General features: G+C 41.4%; 1 protein-coding gene across 1 annotated transcript; it reads right to left on the minus strand.

Annotated features, from left to right (window-relative positions):
* Window positions 1-380: 380 nt before the first annotated feature.
* Window positions 381-8,740, minus strand: spaca6 (sperm acrosome associated 6). Its single transcript, XM_074682996.1, has 9 exons — window positions 8,527-8,740; window positions 8,305-8,391; window positions 8,009-8,080; window positions 7,731-7,754; window positions 3,984-4,061; window positions 3,349-3,452; window positions 1,850-2,006; window positions 983-1,166; window positions 381-884 (listed from the first exon to the last, which is right to left on the minus strand). Exons 1-9 carry the CDS (start codon window positions 8,738-8,740, stop codon window positions 818-820), a joined length of 987 nt encoding a protein of 328 aa, XP_074539097.1. The 3' UTR covers window positions 381-817.
* Between the last annotated feature and the right edge of the window lie 13,683 nt (window positions 8,741-22,423).

Here is a 22,423-nt window from a genome sequence, read left to right on the forward strand (position 1 = left end):
CCCAGCCCCCCAAAAAGTTTGTCCCAAATCACAACTCTTATAATCAGCACATCTACTTTCACTTTGTTTTATCTACTTTGCTGCTCCATTATAGTCCTGTCCTTGACCTGATACTCAACCGTATCAATAATAATAATAATAATAATAATAATAATAATAATAATAATAATAATAATAATAATAATAATAATAATAATAATAAACAGCTCAGCTCAAGTTAGCTGTTAAGAAGCTGTGACATCAAATGACATCAGCATTGCTGTAGAAGATCTAATTATCAGTCAGTGCTTTGTGCCAACTTGTGGATTGTTTTTAAAACTGAAACTATAGGAACAGGTAATTAAAGAGATGCTGCAGGACTGAAGTGGCATTGTCCACTAAACTAAATTGTAAATTTCATTTTTAAAGAGCATTAATAGATGCAAAATGAAAGCAAATAAATAAATAAATGAAAGATTTAATACAAATGAAAGGAATCCATTCATTTGTGTAGCAAAATTAAAGCAAAATCATTAACTATATTGATGATCCTGTGGAGTTCATTAATACTGGATTTCATACAATTTGTTGTGTTTGTGCATCATGTTTCAAACAAGCTTTCTTAGATTAATCCTCTTTTTTTTTTCTCAACCTTTTGGTCTTCATTGAAACAAGTGTTCCATGCAGCACAGTGCAGAGAGGTGCCCATGACAAACGTGCTCATACTGCCCTCTAGTGGTGGAATGGGAGAAAACACAATTTCTGTCTGCCATGACGTAAGGCTATGAAGAAAACCCAGACAGCTGCTGAAATGTATGTATTTCACTTTCTTCTCATCTCATGATTCACTGTCGTCTTCCTTAGTAGGACTGGTTTGTTCTGGAGATGATGACACATAAAGCACCCTGAAGAAGACACGGAGGAGTGGACGATAAGACACCATCTCACACAACTGGAAAAGTGAATATTTTGTGTCATGTTGGGCAGATCAGGGTTTGCTTACCCAAAGGAGAGGAAGAGCAACAGGAGCAGAGAAGTGACACAGAGGGTGAGGAGCAGTGGTGAAGGAGGGAGGATGGAGGAGCGGGGAGGAGCAGCGGGTGCAGGGAGTAAACGCCCTCCTGGGAGCAGAGACAGGTCGAATATCTCCTGCAGCTCTGTGTGGCCCACCACAACCTGGGGGGTCACTTGGAGGGAGAGAGATGGATACAGAGTTTGACCCACTTTAAGGGCACGGAGTAATGATGGGAGGAGGAGGCTGTTTCTGGGAATATAACCCAAAAACTTTGGGCCACACTTATTTACCGTCTTGAGAGACTTCATTATAGTCTTTGAATTATGTAAAGGATCTAGTATCTTGGAATTTTACTTTCAATTCTGTGTTCAGTCATGTATTAAAAACATTAAGAATGGCTTTTTGGTTTAACAAAACAACAATTGGAAATAATACTCCAATCCTTAACAGATACTAAAATGTGATTAAAAAGGACAATAAATGAGGAAGGTACATTAAGAATTAATACATGAACAAATACGTCGTTGGACTTTTCCCTCTAACGCTCAATTGTGTTTTTCCAAAATCTGCCCCTGCAAAAAAATAAATACATAAATAAATGAATCATTAAAACTCCAGTGAGGAGTTTGTATCAAGGTATGAAACAAACGTAAGTGTGGACTCATGCCTCTTTCTATCAACAACATCCAACCAGTCCATGAGGGACATGATTGATTGTTTTAAAATTTAGCCACGGCTTAATTTAGACAAAGTTAGTATCTGCAGAAACAGCCTTTAAAACAGCTAGATTCTTCAAGATCAGTGCACTTTAAGAGACCTAAATAGTATTTGATGACTTCCAGTGGGTCTGGTTACCTGTGAGGTAATAATAAAGTCTGACAATGGAGTGTTGTCCAGAGTAGATCTCACACTGGTAGGTGCCCTGATGGTGCAGGCTGGTTACAGGTATAGAATAGAGCCTGTCATCCCCCACAGTCACCTCTTTAAACTCATCCACCTGCTGAGTTTTCACCTGTCCACAAAACATAATCTTGCAAATATTCAAGTCAGCATCAAATGAGAGCTGATGTCTCTACAGAAGGTTGATTTGACATTTAGGGAACGCTGATAAAAACTGATAAAAGGAGCAAGTAGTTTAGCTTAACATCTTAGCTAAGTCATCCTGGCTTTGTCAGAAAATCACAGAACTCTAGTTGTTTGTGTCAGACTAGACCAAACCATTTCATATACTCTCCCTGAATGAATGATTGTATCATTATTATTTTTATTAAACATCATTACATTCAATGTAGTGGAATTATCACAGATTCTGACACCAACTCCAACAGATATTTTGGATTTACACAGGGGACTACATTGTCTCTCAAGAGTCATGTTAAAAAAATATCAAAAAATATAAAATTTGATTAAATCTCCAGACAAATGGACATTCATTACCAGAAAACGCTGCCAGAATTTTCTGTGTTCAATGATCATTTCTCATGTTGAATATTGTAAAGAAAACTGGTCTGTTATAAATGCAATAATAACTAAACCCACCGTTTTAAAAAAAAAAAAAGCAATTTAAAGGCTTTGACAGAAAGACACTTAAGATTCATCACTGCAGTTTACTTCAGAAACACAACCCTCTAAGTTTTGAAAATTTGAAGAAGATTAAATTTCCTTGTTCTATCTATAGAATCACAACCAGAGCCCACACAAGAGGAGACCTTATAGACGTATTTCTTTTTGTCAGTCTGTGCTGTCTGTTAAAGGTCCCATATTGTGCAATAATCACTTTGTTAAGTCTTTTAGTGAAATTTGTGGGTCTTTGGTTTTCCTCCCAGCCCACAAAATGTGATATTTAATGACAAAACCTGTACTTAGTAGTGCTTCTAGATGTAAAATCCTGACCTAAAACGAGCTGTTTGGATTTTGGGGATTTGCCGAAGACAGTGATTCCCTTTTTTGACCAATCAGGAGCAAGTCTGACCTGATTGGTCCACCGGAGCAGATACCCCATCATGAATGTTCACAGATTGTGAAGCCATAAGATTTAGAGCTCCCTCTATTGTCTGGCTCCAGTAAAGATTCTAAACCCCAACTCCCCTGCATTAAACACACATAATATATACATTTACCTCAGACCAGCTCCTGTCATGCTGATTTATGTTACTGAAGTATACTGATTATAGAGTGAGTGTATCAAACTGAATGGGAAGTGGTATCGCTTCATAATCAGTGACATATTTGTCTGTTATACCTCTGGAATTTCTGCTAAGCTACGCCATCTCAAGAACACAGTTATTCTACTTTTCTCATTCCTTCAAAGGTATTTCTGTGACACTGAAGTGTTCACCATGAAGCATACATACCTCCTCTGCAAACCTCCAGATCACCTCGATATCATGTGGTAAGCTAAAAGGCACCTCACACCGCAACTGGCTTCTGCTGTTCTCCATTACTTTAACATCTTTAACTGGTGAAAAAAAAATATAAAAACATATAGCCACCCACCCACACAGAGCCACACGCAGACACACGCAGATAACACTCACAGGGGGGCAGCTCTTGCAGTCTGAGCCCTCCTTAATGATAATACTTAAGCCGAGTCTCAGAGGAGTGGAGTAAAAGTGATGATATGCTAAACAGTGGCTGTGCTGTACAGAGTTGATACCAATACCGTCGTGTGTGGGAGTCAACTGTCACCTTGCATAAAGAAGCCAAGGACTTAAAGAGTACCTTGGGGGTTCTGTGCAAAAGATATAATGTGTGGAAATAAAACCTTGCCTGGGTTTTCTTTTTTCAAATCTCGACTTTCTGCTAAGAGCATTTAAAGGATCAAAAGCGGAGCGTTTCAAGGATCCCGAGTGGATGCTTATGAAGCTGAAAATACAGTTATGTAAGGATGTGTCAAGTCTGGATTAGCACACCTCCTTTTTTCCAGCTTGAAAATAGTGATGTAACAGCATCAGTGATCCAGTCTGTGGGAATGATGGTAAACACTCACCTGGACAGTCCAAGGGGAATTCACAGGAGTCGTACTTGCAGGTAACACAGTTGTACACTGCACCCGCACTCTGAAAACCTGAAACATGACACTCAGAGATTAAATCTTTAAATACCTTTTCCAGCCTCAGATCCATTTTAAAAATACTGAGAATCTGCTGATACTGAGCCTGATCTGATATTTTTTTTCACTGTGTAGATTGTTGATCTGTACATTTTTAAAATGCTGTTTACAAAAACTACTTAATTAGACAAAGCAACTAAAACATGTTTTTAGCTCATTTCACTTCAATTGGGTCAGCAAGCACTGATGTAAAACACATCCATAAAATTTAAGCTTCACTTTCTGTCTCATAAACTGGCTGGACATGATGTTGGTAAAAAAACAAAAAACAAAAAACAAGCAGCAACCTCTCGTCTTAAAATATGAAGCATGTGCTAAAATGTGCTAAAAGCTACCACGCTTTTTGAATCTGCTTGAGACTGGCTGTAGAAAAACTGAATAATACAGATAATAAGGCCTGCCTCTTTGCCTGATCCAAACTCAGATAAAGCTGGGGTGAGTTCAGCTTTTTCAGTGTGGCACCAGCTGACGATAGGCTTCAAAACTTTGTGTCATAAACAAATGAGTAATGTCACATTCACTAGGTCCCCTTATAATGTAGTCTATGGTGCAAAAGCTCCAGCAGAGAATACATTTTTAATTAGAGGGATGGGCTGATGGGCTGGCTGTCCAAAGTGGTAAATTCAAAAACCTTTAAGGTCCAGAATTTGTTGCTGCAGCACAGCAGCCTTTAGTGTAGTTTTAATGAGTGTACCATATTGTGTTTCAGCTTTTAGATAGCCAATCAAACTGATGGTATTAAATGAAGTTCTGCTGCTACAACCTTGTCAAAATAACCATCTGCTGATTATTTTTAACAATTTTCCCCTTTTGAGATTGCAGGGGGCGGAGCCTATCCCAGGTGTTGCTGGGCACAAGGCCAGCCTATCACATTCTCACTCACACACAGAGACAGACAACCATTAATGCGCACACTCACACCTATAGGTAATTTAGAGTGACAATCAACCTAATCAGCATGAATTTAAACTGTGGGAGCAGGCCAGAGTAACTGCAGGGAACAAACACACAGACTGTTTTCCAAACCGCCTACTACACTAGCAGTGCCGACTATTTTGGCTGAATTCAGTATGTAGTAGGTAGTATGCCAAAACTTGCAAAATCTGCTGTATCCTAAAAAAATCCCCAGATGTCCTACTGATTCAGGAAAATTTCTCAGTATGCAACGGACCAGTCTACCTGGCATACTGTTTCCCACAATGCACAGCGCTAACGCTGTTTGTCTATGTGGTGGCAGTTTTTGGTAAATTACCGCCATCTACTGGAACTAATCAGCATTACAACACTAACGTTAGACCATCCATGAGATAGAAGCGAAGTGATGCGAAGAAACATCCGTAAATCTTGTCACTCCCAGTAGTAAAAGAAGTGTTTACTTCTACAAATTCATTAAAGCCCATATAAACCACTAATTCACTTTTTAAACCATATGTGGATTATATAGAAGTAGTTTTTACATCAGCTGTAAAAAATAAAAATTCCTTTCAACGATATAACTTTTGGTGTAAGATTAGAAAACAAGAATGATGATTCTGTTTGATATGATTAACAAAACAACCAAATACCACGATCTGCCAATTGCTTGTTTTGTATATTTATATTTAAGAGCAAAAACCCAACATCATCTGTAGCTCCGCCTTACGAGACTGGAAACCAGAGTAGTATACTACAAAACAGACCCAACAGAACAGTCATACAACACACTACAAGCAAAAGCAGGAGGTAGTATGTAGTGCCTACTACATACTACATTCACATGTAGTATGTAGTAGGCGGTTTGGAAAACAGCCACACGTGAGGAGAACACACTACAAAGAATCACACAAAAGCTCACAGATCACTTTACCAGTAAAATGCGTAACTATTAGATTATTTGTGAATTATTTAACCCCTATCTAAAGTGAATCTGGTCGTGAACTCTTAAACGTATTAATATAACCTAAGAATCCTCTTCTAGGCGCTACCCAAGTAGCTGCCTGTTGCAGCAGCTCTCTCATCTTTGTCAGTTTCTTGTAAATTTTCTCGTCTCTTTTTCGTCATCTTTGTATTTGGAGTGGATCATCACTTTGTATGGCTCATTGTCGGTCACGGACACCAAACTTTTTGTGGCTTCGGCGATATTTTTTACTACTTTTCTCCTGTGTTTGTCTGGAGATCCTACATGTAACTATGGCTGCATTGTTTACATGCAAAATTAGCTGTTAGCAGCCTGTAGCATGTCAATGCTAACTAGTGTAGGGCTTGATGATTTCCCTCGAGCTGAGGAGGAGGAGGTGAGGACGACGTACTGGTTCTCGGATGTGAGCTGGGAGGTGACGACATGGACCTGTCCTTCCATCCATCGTTGTTGGGAACGTGGGATCTAGCTCCGGGGGATGGACGAGCTAGCTGTGCTAACCCAGCAGCATCGTGCTGTTCACGGACGTGGCTAACGGAGCTGACATCGGACGCCGGCGCCACATTGGAGGAGCTTCGCCTGCTGTGAGCAGACAGGATCCAGGAGACAGAGACTGAACAGACTGCTGGGGAGGCTCAGTCCTGGACCCTGTGGAGGTGGAGACTGGCTGGGCTGGAGAGTGGTGGACGAGTGGTGGACGGGATGTCGTCATCTAATTTCTTATGGACTTTTTTGCACTTTCTATACTCTTTCTTACTTTTGTTTTCTTTAAATGCTGCTGTGACTCCTGAATTTCCCCTCGGGGATAAATAAAGTATTTTCTATTCTATTCTATTCTATTCTAGTCTATTCTATAACCCAGTTTATTGTGTTTCAGGAAGATATTATTTATGAGACTTCTGTTTCCAGTATTAATCCTGCGTTATATCGATTTGATGATGGTTGTGTTCAGTATTTTGTGCTTTAAACTTACAAGAAACACTTAACTACTTGATTTATGACCCGTTTCTGAACGATCCTTAGCGCCTGTTTTCAGCAGTGTTTGTGAAGTTTCATGTGGAGAAGTCTGAGCCGCTGCAGTGTCCAATCAGAGAGTCAGAGATATCCTATGTGGGGGTGTGTCTGTCAGTGACAAGACTTCTGCAAAGCCATTTCTCGTGTTTCCTCAATCATAGCTCCTCTAAGCACAATTATCGCTTTGGGACAGTCCTCAAAATGGTGACTCACAAAGTACTTCAGGTGCCGCGGAGGAGATAGGAGAGAGGAGAGATCATATTATCGCTTTGAGACGCACCTATGGCAAAAAAAGAGCAACGATGGAAGACGTCCAGCAATTTGTCTTCTTTGTGACTGGCATATGGCATAATCAAGCTTTGTTTCAGAGAAGGCTGTGTGTCGCAAGGAGAAATAAAGCCGCTGTTGCACAGTAAGTGTAACCAGTCAACAGTCTGCAGTGTTGTAGCTCCACCTTCTGGGATTGGATCTGTTTAGTCTGGCACCCCAGTGGAAGGGGACGGTTCGTCTCTGTTATTTGGGGATCTGTCCCGGGATTAGCCAGTGGAAATGCCACAAAATGCGTGTCCCAAATGGCTGATCCCAAGTCAGTCAAATAATGCCTTGATTGACTGACCTGCAAGTTGAGGTCAGGTTCGGCACATCCCTACTTTTTTGTGTATTTACCAAAAGTTGTGTCACTGAGGAATCAAATTGGGAGTACAAAAACTTACCACATGGAGGGAAACACCCAGAGACTGTGGAGATAAAGTAGAAAAGTTAACTTAGCACACCAGATTTTAAAGTCTATCAATAATTTAGTGTGAACATCCACAAGTATGAGTCAGAACAACCTGACGGCTTCTTTTATTCTCCAGTGTTTGAAAGGCTGTAATAACGTAACTAGCTTATTAAAGGGAGAGCGGAGAGATCAGAGGGAGACGTAATGACCTGATATAGGCCTCAGTGTGGATGAAAAGATGAGGGAAAAGGGGAAGAAACCATGTCTCACCTCTAGGCAGTTTGGAGGCAGACGAGATGAAATTGTCTGCTGCTGTCTGCAACCTTTCCTCATACACTGTGTCTGACGGACAGGAGGGAGGAAGAAGGGGAGGAGGAGGAGGAGGAGGAGGAAGACAGAAATATTTGATTCAACACATCCTGGTGAATTATGTGCTCTAGGGCATCATTTTGAAATTTCTCATTTCTAACTCCCCTCCACTTCTGACCTTACTTAACAATTCTGACAGCGTGAAGACTCATTCACTTGTGCTGTAATGTGTCTGTCAGAGCAGGTGTTTAGCCTACCTTTATTCTCCTTTCCGTCAAACTCCTTCACCACGGGGAGGATCTCTGCATCCAGAATCTCTTTAAGCTGTTTGTCATAGCCCTTACCTGGAGAAGAAAATGGGAAACACAGTGAAAAGGCATCTTCATCCCCTGATGTTTGAGGACGATTTGCATTGTGAGGTGTAACTGCATTCATCGGCTTCACAAGCTCAGGACAAAAACAACGAAATGTTTCCATACCAACTCTTCCAGCCTCGATTACTCTCTCATTGTTGTTGAAGATGCGGTCCAGCTTCCTGAAGCAGGCGTCCACATTTCTGACGTTGTGTTGAGTTAAAATGTGACCCATGCACAGACGAGCACTGTCTGATAAGTCGACAAAACACTGAAAGCAGCTCAGAGACGGGCTGAGCAGCAGGCTTACACACACCAGCCAAACAGCAAATTTGCACATTTTTTATCAACAGGAGTATGAGCAAAACAAATATTTTTATACGAGCTGTTTTGATTTAAAAGCTGGTCTCTGTGGGGCAACAAAGGTGGAAATTCCAAGGTTTTCTTCTAGAAAGAGAGCTTGAAAAAAAAACCCAGTGGAATTAACAAGCTTTGTTCTTGAAATTTAAAGTTAAGACAGTGATTTTTGAAATGTGTTTAAAGTATTCTGCTGCTTTCGCTTCGTTTTTTAAGATGTGGGCACCATACTTTCTCCTCCTTTCTATTGTCTCTAGTCCCCATTTCCTGCTGCCTCAATGCACCAGTTTTACTGCAGAGCACAGAGATGGAGAGAGCCAAGGAGGGAGGCGGCGGCGGCGGCAGCAGCAGTGGTAGTGGTGGTGGTGATGGGGGGGAGAAGGGTAGATGAAGAGGGAGTTAAACGCTTATGTACAGAGAGGGATGAAGTGGTAAGCGTGTCGGGAAGAGACTCCCGAGAGAAATATACAAATAATAAAAGTCGAACTGCGAAAGCAGAGATGGGGAGGGTGAGAATGAAAGTGGAAAAGAAAAGGGAACAAAGGGGTCAAGATTTTTCGATAGAGTCGGTAACTACAAAAGTGAAAGTGTTATTGTGGTTGGAGTTTATAAAAATGTTGAAAAGTGGAGAGAAGAAAGGAAGGAAAGGAAGGAAGTGAAGGAGGAGAGGACACAAGTGACAGAGGCAGTGTAGAGGGAGCGGGACTACAAATCAAGTCGACTGCCTCATCACATCCTGTATCCCCCTCTCGTCTCCCATCCTCCTCCTCCTCCTCCTCCTCCTCCTCATCTCCCCCTCTTCCCTTGTCCCTCACTCCCAGTGCATCTCCATGGCAACCAGACAGGGTGCCTAATACATGAACTTAATATATTTTCAGTGGCAGGGTGAGCTGGGTACTAATGCATTCATCTGTCTCCACACAGACAAGCCAATCAATATTAGGCAAGAGTCTGCTCCAGGACTGCCAAAGTCAGATTGCTAGTCACGCGGTCGGACATGGAAAATCCCAAATATACATGCGTGTGTGTTTGTGTGTGTGAGTGTGTGTATGTTGAAGAGCATTTAATTACGTCTGCTTGTATACAGCGTGTGCTGCGGCAGGGCACTTTGATAAAAATCTCATTCTTTAAGCATTTCTAAAAGCCTAATGCCAGCTTAGTCACAGCTTTATCAAATTTGTCATGAAAGGAAGCTCTTACATATGGGAAAGATCACACACCTCTTTCACTCAGATAAAGAGAAGGAGACGATCTTCACAAAATGCTCAGAAATGGCTTTTATACTCCAGATCTGGTGCTTGATGTTTAAAAAAAATTACTCAATTTGATGTGTCTGGCAAAGAAACAGTTCTTATGAGGTCAGAATTAAATTGAAAATAGGCTTTAAACTGCTCTGTGGGATCTTTTTAAGTATTAGACCGAAAGACACTGAACAATAAATTCACACATGACTTTTCTTATGTGGTTTATTAATATATAGAGGTACAAATCCAAACGACTTTAGATCACAAAGTACAGAAACATGCAGAATTATCCGCTTGTTCTTCCAGGTGATGTGCACGACGGGGTCACAACCCTCGGCTGCCTTCTTCTCTGCCCTCAGTGAGAGCTTCAAAAACACAAAGTCAGCCAGTAGGGTTTGCCCCCTGAGAGTGTCTGTGCTGCAGGAGCAGGGCTCTTCAGGTACAAAGAGGATATTACAATCCGATAATTAAAGAAAAGAAAGGAGGCAGACTAAAATATCATAATTACATTAAGGGGAGAGAAATTTCCATCATGCATTTTGAGCTAAAGACACTTCTTTTCATGACGTTGACACTGAATGCAGCCCTGTTCCCGAGGACCTCACCTGTGACCTGCTTTGACCTCACAGGTTAAGGGTCTCAGGGACAGAGGGGCATACTGGGAAATTAAAAAACAACACAGGGCATAAGTAGAGGCTCACCTTAAAAAATCTTTAAGAAACACAAACTAATTCTAGGGCTAAAAAACGACGCAGAGATGAAAAGTATCTAAAGAAAGGACCGCAGAGTGGCTGCGTCGAGATAAAGACATGACCTCATCTGACATTTGGATTCTGCGGCACCGACCGATCCTCTGGTCTGCTCGCTGCTGCAGGACAAAAACAAAACTGATCAGTACAATTAACACGAAATCAACACCATCACCACATATTTGTCCACGCTGTACACTTTAAAGTTCTGCTTGACACTGCAAAAAAGGAAATCTTCACAGCAAGACTCGGGGTTAATGTCAGCATTGCAGCAGCCGAGCACATTATGGAGCAGACGGCTTTCATTTAGTGGAAACAATTAATTCTGAACTGTTGTTAAATGTCATGGGCATTTTGAACATGATTTATTGAGCCAGCACTGACAAATTACAGAGTCTAATAGCTTTTCTGAGCTCAGCGAGCTGAAAGAGCTTTCAGCCACATGAGTCTTCAAGACGTTTATCCTAAGTTACCAATATTTTCCTCACCCTTCATCTTTACTCAAACAAAGCGCTGTTTCTCAACATAATTTATGAGTCGAAGAGTCTTATCTTAATCACAGGGTCTTCAGAGTTCACCCACTCTCAACTCTCTGTTAAGAATATTGGACTGCAGTTATAGTGGAAGCATTAAGTCTAATTGTTGCTCTTTGTGTACAGTGATGTAATGGTTTGTTTTTAAATTAGATAGGCGTTAGATAATGTGTCTGCTGGCCTCACCTGTAAAGAGATAAACTCAATGAGAAAGAAAAAAGGGTCAGAATTGTCAAATTAGAAATAAATTCACGTCCATGAGGCAAATAGTGACACCTTCAACTCATCAGGGCGAAGCGTCAACCAATATTTTTCTTAAAAAAGAAATCATCAGTGTAAAATTTTATGTTGCAAATGAAAAAAATGAGCCACATGAAAGAATTTGCAGAAGCCAACGCCGCCCTCTGGTAGACAGACCAAACGGCACATGCTAACAAGTAATGACTGGATATTTATACATGATATCTTGATAAATTTATACTTTAAAGGACTCGTCTTCAGAAGGTGCACACTTCCATCTCATTAACACCTCACTGTTAGTGTGTACAAAGGTGCACAAGTTCCTGCGTCACGTCCTGCTTCATAATAAACACATCAATTCTCATTCTATGTCACCTGCAGGATCAAGATCTGCAGGCCTCCAGACTTCTGAATGCAAAGGTGTGATTTCCAGATGGTGATGAATGTGACAGACCTGTCAGCTGGGTCGCAGCAGAGGGGACAGCAGACATTCGTCACAACTACAACTACAAATGAATTATGGATTTGTCTGCAGATGTTGCTTTTGTAGGTTTGTTTAAGATAATGTCATTCAGGCGGGTGCTAATAAAATCAAACATTAGTATCATGCTGAATGACTGAGCAGAGCAGAGTTAGACGCTTTTTTTTTTTTTTTTTTTAAATAATGGACAGACTGATGATAACTGCAGCAGATGCAAATATATATTGATGAACACTAAATTCCTCCACAGCTGCTGATTTGACTAATTCACCAGCCTGTTAAAGAAAAACATGAATACAATGAGGTGAATTTCAGACATGCACTTTTCAGTCTGATCACAGATGAGGTGAAGAAGAAGACAGAATTAAAACCAGGTGAAAATCAAACATGACACGCATGTTACCTGTCGACAACATGCAGACCATAAAATGATCAAAAAGCTGTCTGTGAGATAGAGTGACACATTTTTACTACAGGTACACAAGTGTTCACACATGCATGCACACAGGCAACCGTGAGTGAAAAACTTTTATAAGGAAATACACGTCAGCTCTGCGTACAGAATTAATACACTACCCTCAATCTGCGGGAGGTGTTTGAGTGAAAATGTGAATAGAAGAAAGAGAGTTACCTTTCAGCCGGCTTCTTCTTTCCTTTCTTCAGAATGAGTCTGTGTTTCTCTCCCTCCCTCACCCTCTCATCCTCTCCCTCTCCCTCTGACGGTGTGTGCCGGGGCCAGACAGCGAGCCCAGCGGCAGGTAGGTTACAGACAATAGTATTGATTCCATTATTCTGCTCTCTACCTACCAACCTGCCTACCTGCCTGACTGCCTGCCCGCCTGACTAACAGCAACATCCATGCTGCTCCTCACCTTTTGTCTCCACTGGGCTGCTGTCGCAAACACACACACACACACGCACACACACACACACACACACACACACACGCACACACACACACAGCTGCAAACAAGGAAAAAATTAAAGAAGAAAAGAAAGAAAAGCTTGCTTACTAGCTCAGTTACACACCAAACCTCCTGGTGCACATGCTTACCAACACACACACACACATACACACTCATTAACTATCCGTGCTGCTTTCACTGTCTCGAGCCGCCTCTTTGCTTTCATTCTAACTTGCGTTCCTTTTCTCTCTTCTACTCTCACTACTCTTCATCCTTCCATCTTCCCCCTCGCATGTTTTTTTTTTTTTTTTTTCCCAGCCTCACGTCTCTACTGGCTCACTAACCCCCTCTACACACACACACACAAGATCACACACCCTCCCGTCTGTGAGCTAATATGTGTGTGAACGTGTGAGGGATGGAAAAGTAGAGTGAGTACGAGTGCAGCGAGTTCACGTGTGTGTGTGTATGTGTGTGTGTGTGTGTGTTGGGGGGGGGGGGGGGGGTGGTGGAGGTGGAGGGAGGGTGATGCTAGAGAGGCTAGCAGAAAGTAGGGGGATGCAGGGGGAGGGTCAGAATCTCTAATAGGATGAGAATGGAGAGAAAATATGAAGCCCAGGAGTCTCGTGAACCTGAGAGGCTGACATTACTGCCTCCTCCATGCAGCAATCACACCATCATCACACTGATTACACGATTTACAGCCGCTGTTGCTCCAACACATGTGTAAATTGCACTTGGAGCGACATCAAACACACTAAATAAACCCACCGTGGAGCTCTCTGCCAATTATGAGAACATGTCTTAATCATATGGCTTAACATCAGAGGTGGAAGGTGTTTCGTGCAAATGAAATGGTGCAAAAAAAAAAAAACTACAACTTGGAGCACAGTTAAAAACCTGTGTTCACACCCACGCTTTGTGTTGCATGTATAAACAAAGAAGTTGCAACAGTTTTGCATATTTAATGCTGTGTAGTTTTATTTATTACCTCATGTGTGTTGTGTTGCTTGCTGTGGTCGGTCAGCTCACATGTCTAAAGGCAGGTTGATTCTTGTACTCATGCTGCTCATCCGGAGGACGGCAAGTTGTGTTTGTTGGATAATAGAATCATACAGCCCTGAGGGGAATGCAGAAATGAAGGTAAATCTAATTTGGAGCCCTCTGATTGGCTGTCTGTTCAGCGGGATGGAGCATAAACACTACACTTGATGTGTGAGCATCATTAATGGGCCCCAAAGTGTTCATATTCACCGACCACTACGGCGAATATCACAAATGTGTCAGACATTTGGAGGAAATGAGCGTAAGCTGTCAGGAAATAAATAGATTTTTCACCTGAAGGAGCGATCAGTGATGACACCTTTTTAACAGACAGCTAGTTAGTGCTGGATATGAAGGGATGAAATTGGGGTAAATTCAAGCAGCAGCGGTCGATCTCTCGTCACATTTGGTGATAATCTGAAAGTCTGATAGAGACAAACTCGCCCTCACCTTCCTCTGTGAAGCTTCTGCTTTATAAATATGCAAGAAGAGGATTCAACCTTTATAGAAATGTAGGTTAGACTCAAATCACTACGCTATACATTCATAATACCTCATGAATATTCATTATATACCCACACTGCCTATAGACGAGCCTGTCTCACTCCTGCAGCAGGTATTCCAAACACACACACACTCTGCCTTTATTTCCTGATCCCTTTCCTCTGAACTGTCTTATTCACAGCTCTGATGCACTACAGGGCTCTCCACATCCTCCTCCATACCCGCAATCATACTGTAATGCCATGCCACCTTCATTTGCATAGAAACAACATGCTGAATGTGTTTATACTATCTTCACTGCACTGAGTGTGAGGATGTGCTTGCGCTGCACATAAATCCTATCTGATCCCGCATTAATGTCACCCAGACAAATTCCTGTTCGTTTACAGCACATGGACTGTGGATTGATTAAAGTGCGGGAGTCTCGCTGCTTGCTCTCCTCTGCCTGTCCTTCAAGGAGACCACGTATGAGCTCTGCTATCCAAGACAATACGGTTCAGGAGCCCAACTTAGTTTGAAAACCAACAAGGAGATGCTCTTTCTCCGGCCTGAGTGACAAACACAGGATGTCACAGGCAGACAGGTGTGTGTGTGTGTGTGAGTGTGTGCATCCTGATGTGTGAGTGTGTGCCTGCGGCTGCTCTCTGCAGTGCCACAGAGAGACAAAGCACTGGGAGTGCACAGGGATGACATCATCAGTCTGGGATGGTGTCTGCCTTGTCTGTCTCAGGACTGGGGGTGCTCCACTCCTCCGTTTCATCCCTGGAGATCGGAGACGGCGTCTCGTCGTTTTTGGCAGCGTACACCTACTCAGCACACCTGTTTGTGTTTGGGCGCAAAGACAAACACTGGCTTCAATGTGCTTCACAGAAGGAAATGTAGTTGAATGGATGCTCAAGGTGCTTCAAGGAAACACTGCTGCTTTTCAGAGGGAGGGATTTGGGGTTTCTATTTCTTTTTTCTTTTAACGCTCCAATCTTAAAAACATTTTTAGGGCAGCATATGTGCATGTAGATGTACAAGAGTATGATTTTCAAAGCAATCTGCTCACACATATGTACGGTTTGTGGCATCTGCTAGGCTCGAAAATGAGCCAAATAAAACCCAAAGCCAGTATAGACAATCATTACTGAATGTGTTTGTGCGTGTGAGTGTGTGTGTGTGTGTGTGTGTGTGTGTGTGTGTGTGTGTGTGTGTGTGTGTGTGTGTGTGTGTGTAAATAAATTTGAAGAGAGACAAAAGGAAAAAAAAACTTTAAGTACATCATCGTCCTCTCACACACCTTGCACGCTGTCAGAAGTGAGCCTGTCTCTTTTGGCAGGAGAGCAGCATCGTGCGTCGGATGATAAAGAACACTACCACTGGCAGTGCCGAATCAGCACAATTCTGATATATGCCCCCTATTTCCCTCCAAACCAGGGGGAGGGGAGGGGAGGGGAGCCGGCTGTAACGCACTGCAGATGGCTGCTGTCTGAAGCAGCAGTCTGACACGCTGTGGGTGAGGGAGGAGGGCAGGTTGCGGGGTAATGAAAGTGGAGAAATTATTGTTATAGCGTGTGTTGGCGGGGATGCAGTGGGAAGCCCAAAATGGTTACAGAGGCAGGAGCAGCATCAGAGGCTGAGCTAAATGCAATTCACGCCGGAGCCAAACACAGGCGGGGAGTCCCAGACTTCAATATCCAGGCTGCGTCCATTGTTTGGTACTTGTTTGTTCCAACTTATGATACGTTTAATGGTAGAGCTTATATATAAAAAAATGCAAAGGGAGGAAGAAGTAAGGTGAATTTTTGAACGTAGAAAAGTCTCAGACTTTGGCTACAGCTGGAGAGTCTTATGCACTCTGTGATTTGATTAAATCCATTATTTTGTCATCCCATTTGAACTGTATTGAACAAAATAAAGCCAAATATAGGAGTTTATTTTTTCTTTATCACAGATATGTCTCTGGATTCATATTTTCTGTTTTAAATTCTTAAAAGTATAGATAAAATGTTCAGCACATTACAGGGATAGTATTTATGCAGTCACCTCACCTCAAAGGGTGGTTTTTAATAAAAACAAAAAGAAACTTCTAATTGCTAAAGAGCAACCAGCAACCTGTCACACAGCAGGTGGTTCTTCAGACAAACCGGCTGAAAGTGGAGGTGTCATTTTTACTGCGGGAACAGAATCCAGAAGAGGCTGCGGTTTGTAAAGCAGGACTCGTGTCATTCAGCATGGAGGACAGCGTCAGGTGGAGTAACGACATACTTACCTCTCCGCTGGGGGGCACATCAGTCGAAGCGAGAGGTGACTCCGCAGTGAAAGCTAGAAGGTTGTACAGTTATCTCCGTGCTGTTTATTATGCGAAACCATACAACCAACTACCTCATACTGCAGAGCACAGACTGTGGGAGGGCTCCCTGGACCAGATCTTCACCAGCAGGGCCGAGGTGTTCAAACTCTACCTGGACACCTGTCTGCTTCCTGTGATCGCATTAACCGCTTTTCACAAGCCTCAACTGATTTCTCTTTTCCCTGTTTTGATTTTCATTTATTTTTAATTCATTTATTTGATGTTTGATTGTGACGGTACAACCACATCAACCACTACATAACAGCATTTATAGCCTATAGTTAGTGAACCCAAGCCCTAAATGTATTTAGGATTCATACTGAACAGGAAGTCATTTAGCCTGTTTAGACTCTGACATGCAGACCAAGAAGATTTATCCCTGAAATTTTTTTTAAGCATTTTTAAGTAGTTTCATGCTGTTTTCCTTCACTTTCAACTACTATATTGGGGGGAAAAAACAAGATCCTTTGATATAACAGACAAACAATATCTCCTTTTCTGTTTAGCTTAGATTCTGAAAACTGTGTATTTTGGAGAAAATATCAGGACAACAGAAGATATGGTGAATTATTTTTGCTGTAAGAGCTAAAAAATGACAAAATTTAATATTTGATTATTGTGTAAATTGTGTTACAAATATTTTCTAGTTCCACCAAGCACAATTTGCACTCAACCCTTTTCTAATTTATTTCAAGGTCTGAATCTCACAACACTGCATCTACTTTACCAGCAGCTGACCTTTTTGCTTTCTTGTGGAATTTGATTTTTTTTTTTTTTGCCGTTACTTTATGGAAAAAAGGAAAACAGCTTTCAGATGACCAAAAACCCACTGCCTGGTTTTTATATCACATTACAACCAGTGGCTGTGAAACAAGAGATAAAATACATTTTCCTGGTTAAGAAACTGGTAACGTGAACTATCTGATGTTTGATTTTTAAACGGTTATTCGACAAATTGAAAACCCTGACTCATCCCTTATACCTGCTGAATTATACCAGTCCCTAAGTCAGCTGTAGTCCAGAATGGACGCAGAGGAGGATACTCAGGTTTGAGGCATGATGCCTGCAGTGAACTTATATGAAGCAGGAAGCGATGCACACCACGAGAGTCAAAGCAAATAAGCAGTTTCCCATGAAGGACAAAGATTAATGTGCTGAAATGAAACAAAACGTGACACAAAAACAGTCTCTTTAGACAAACTCGAGTATGACCAGCTCCCTTCCACACAGCTAAGCCTCTCATGCAGGTGTGAGTACTACAAAGGCTTCATGTTCTGGTTCATTCATAGTTTCTCCCTCCCTATCTCTGAGGAGCTGTTGCCCTCTACTGGTGACTGTGTGTACTTCCTCTATTTTTACTCTGCTCTGTCTCATCTGTGCCCCGCTCATGCCAGTAGACTGCAAAAGAGCAACAGTGAAACCTACAGAAACCAGGCCAGGCTCCACTATCACAGGTAAAATGTTGAAGGTAAGCGCCCTCTTCTCTTCTCATGAGTTTGTCTTTCTTCCCTCTTAAAAAAAATAACAGTCACTCACTTAGTTGGTCTCCCTCTCATAACTGACGCTTTTTGTTTGGTTTTGCACCTCACACACTCACACATTCCGAAGCATTTCATCCAAATCAGCTGTCTGATTCTTATAAGCTGACAGGTTTTCATGAGAGTTTAACACCAACTGCCATAACACTGTCATCGCCATTAAGTCTGCTGTCAGCTCTGACATCTAAATCTGTGCGACTTCCACTGCACAGATGAGACAAACGGAGCTTCCCTCCAATCACACTGAGTGAAACGTATCATACGTCTTTTTTTTTTTTTTTTGTCTGCAAAATCCTTCCTGTAGGATTCACAATTGTTGCATGCAGTACGACAGAAGCTGGCACGATGCAACAGACCAACAGCGAGAAACCATACTAATTACCAGTCTCTTAATGGTCTAATAAGGGTAAGATAGTATGCTTGTTGCTGCCAGTTTGAGTATCTTAGCTGTAGGGTTGCAAAGTTCTTGGAATTTTCCCAGTTGGAAACTTTTCATGGGAAATTTCAGATATTTATATTACCTGCATTTACCTGGTCATATATGTGTTAAACATTTCAGTTTGTTGTAAGCAGACATGTATGCAAACACGGCTAATGCAATATTTTTTAAATCAAGTTGATAACAAGATGGAAAAAAAAATCCACAATTCACAAGAAAAAAATTCCCAGGAAAATTAGTTTAAATTGAGGGCAACAAAACCCTGAAATTTTCCAATATTCATGACCTGAAATAGCCATGGAAATTTCCATGAAACTTTCCTGTAATTTACCAGAAATTTTTCACTCCTTTGCTGTTAGCTGAGCATAAACGCCAAGGAAACAAATGTGTGAGTGTTTTTGATGAATGTATGATTCTGAAATATCAAAAATTGTGAATTAAAACATTGTCAGAGTCATTTTACCCCTCGCCTTGTCTGCACAAAAACACAATCCGACATGTGATACTCAAGGGACCCATATCCTCCAAAAAAAACAAAAAACAACAACAAATAAACAACATCAACAAGAAAACACCCACTACATCATAAATTATGGGTTGATATCACACTGCACACACATCTGTTGCACTGAAGACACAGAAGAAGAAGAACCTTGATTGTAAAACCCTCAGCCAATCAGGACACCAGGAAATGTTGCCAGGTGAATTTGTTTCCTCTTTTCTCCTCCTCTTTTCTTTCCAGTATGTGTTCAGATTCCTAATCCTCCTCTGCCTGCTGCTACCAGTCTCTTCAACTCTCCTGTCCCAAAGTGCGACCCCCACCCCTCCCCCCCCCCTCCCCTCCTCTCCTTTCTCCCTTCACTCACTCAACCTTTTCTCCGCCACCGGCCCTCATGGGTCCACATTTCCCGCCTCTTACCCTTTTAACCACCCTCAGTCTTCATGCCCCCCTCCTGCCTTCTTCTATACTCACAGCCCTGCTTTTCTTTCATACCCACAACCTCCTCTCCACTTTATGCCCAGCATCTGCAATATTTTCACAGTCGTATCACGCAGAAATGCAGTGTAATTGTGCCAATGTCAGCTATCCTCTCTCCCCTCTCCCTTCTGTTTGCTCCACCCTGGAGTAGGCCTGTCTGAGCGTCTACTCTGCAAGACTACTTCACTATAAAAGAAAAAAAAGGATGTCTGGTGTGATTCATAAAAGCTGTGTCTTAATTTAGGTTCAACTTTTCCTCCTAACACCAGCTCATCGTCTGCATACAATGACACTTGATGGTTACAGCGGGGAAAATGATTTCTCTTTCAAAGCTTTTTACACTTTCTGCAATGCAAACAAACATGATGCAACTCAGTGGAAACAATAATGGAAATCCTCCTCCAGGCTTCATGTTCAGTCACAGCTGATTTTAACCACAGCTGTCCACTTTAACTCAAAGTGCGATGCTTTAATACGTGTGAATAAGGGCAACATCCTCGTTCTGTTAGTTGGCTTCGCTCTGTTGAAATATGCATGTGTTTTTCCCCAGGTGAGAGCACTGCTCGATCCTACACTAATCTGCTTTGGTCCACGCCAGCCTCGTATACCACCGTGGCAAAATGAATGTTGCCATGGGAACCTTTTGCCTGGCAACTCCAACAGACTGGCAACTAGCCAAACTGTTGCTATGGCACAGCTGTCAATCGATGTACGCTGGGATTGGTCGAGTCTGGCCTTCTTCTAGCGCCGCCCTTTCAAAGTTCCCAATCAAATGCATGATGGAAAATTTATCCTGGGATTCAAAGCAGATGAAGTGGTGGTCGTGTTTGATAAGAGGGGAAAAAATGCTGCTTATTATTTTGCCAAAAGGAGCACAGAAGCAATTCTACAATGAAATGATGTCTCATCTTTAAATGCACTAATTTATTAAGTATCTTAAAGTACATCATTTTAGAAAGTCAGGAACGATTTGGGATTTTATATATTTCACACGCACCAAGTGGCTCAAAGGTTATTTCATATGAAGTGTTGAGAAGCATTATTCAGGTTGTTGATAAACATTGGATTATTTTTAATTATCCTCGCAGATAACACTATGTCAGGGCCAGCTAATCCACTTTAGATAAGTGCATAAAGCTCTTTGTAGTTTCCTCAATCTATTACTCCCTGGGTGTAAATTAGACAAGTGTGTGTGAGTGTGTGCGCGATACATTTTTCAGGGCGTGTGACTTGGCTTGCAACCCTACAAAGTCATTTAAGAAGCAGATTTCAGGAATTAATTTGTGAGTAAGGACACTCGGAGCAAGCGAGCCTGACCTTCAAAATGTTTAAAATTCAGCCACTTTGTCCCGCGTCAGTCAGACTTTAGATTTCATTTTGACATTTCAAATGACTGCAAACATTTCTACATTTTTTCGTCTTGTTAGACATTTATTTCATATCAGCAAAGTAATAAAAAAAACTACCTATGACTAAAGCTCCGAGTTACAAAAAATTTAAAACTTGTGTTGCAAAGATCAAGGCTGCAGATTAAAAAACTACTCTGAAAGAAAACAATTTTTGTTTGGATCTTTTAAAAAATGTTGAAATTGGGACATTAAAAGCTTTTTTATCTTGATTATTTTGACATATATCTTCACAGGTCAACACCTTCACCAAAGTGTGGCTGTCTTTTATGATTTCTAAATTAAAACCCTGAAATAAAAAAGACACACAATATGTAATTTGTGTGTACATGTATGGATGTTCACAACAACATCTTGTTTACAGCAAAATGTGCCTCCAGGCTATCTGGGGTTCAGCTTCAAACATCACTTCCAATCAACTAAACAGAACAAAAAAATGATTATTTTTATGTTTTTGTGTTAAAAATGGACATGCTCATGTCAACAGGTGTGTATGTGAGCGTACATTCATAGTTTGAAATATATAAATTAAATGAGCAAAATGTGAAGTGCAATCACTCCTTTGATAAAGTGTGATTAGTATTCCTCTGACATGAAGCAGAGGCTTGCACACACACACACACACACACACACACACACACACACACACACACACACACACACACACACACACACACACACACACACACACACACACACACACACACACACACACAGGAAGGTTACTAGAAGACACGCTGGCCTCTGAATGGAGAGACTGTTTAACCAAGAGGTCACAGGTTCAACCTCTGCAGCAGCTGAAGTGTGGGTAGACCAGGCCATGAAAGCTACTGACTTACACCTGAGCTCCTCTGCACGACAGCAGCAGATAAAGAGTGTGTAATATGAACGCAATCTCTTTTGGAATCCTTTTTTTTATTAATTAAAATATAATTTAATTAACCACATCTAACGTGTCTGTATTCTAATCTTTGAATGTCATGGCCACAGACGCAGAAACTTAAGTTCATAATACTTTACAGTAAGACTTTTGCATTTCTGAACTTTCTGAGATGTTTTTCAATTTGACGCTAGTGTTTTTCAGAACAAATATGAAGTAAATTCACCTTTGGCTCAGTCATTATTCTGCAAATTGACAGCAGACTGAAGACAGTTCATAGCTTTTGTTTTATGTCTGAAAAACGGAGCAGAAGAACTTACACTGCAGAAGAAACTACATTTTTCATCACCTTTTAAAAGCTTACTCAATGCTGGATTGTGTTGCTTTGC

The sequence above is a fragment of the Halichoeres trimaculatus genome, unplaced genomic scaffold (assembly GCF_033239565.1).
Source record: "Halichoeres trimaculatus isolate MK-OKI-2021-1 unplaced genomic scaffold, fHalTri1.1 fHalTri1_scaffold_12, whole genome shotgun sequence".
In the NCBI taxonomy this organism is placed as follows: Eukaryota; Metazoa; Chordata; class Actinopteri; order Labriformes; family Labridae; genus Halichoeres; species Halichoeres trimaculatus.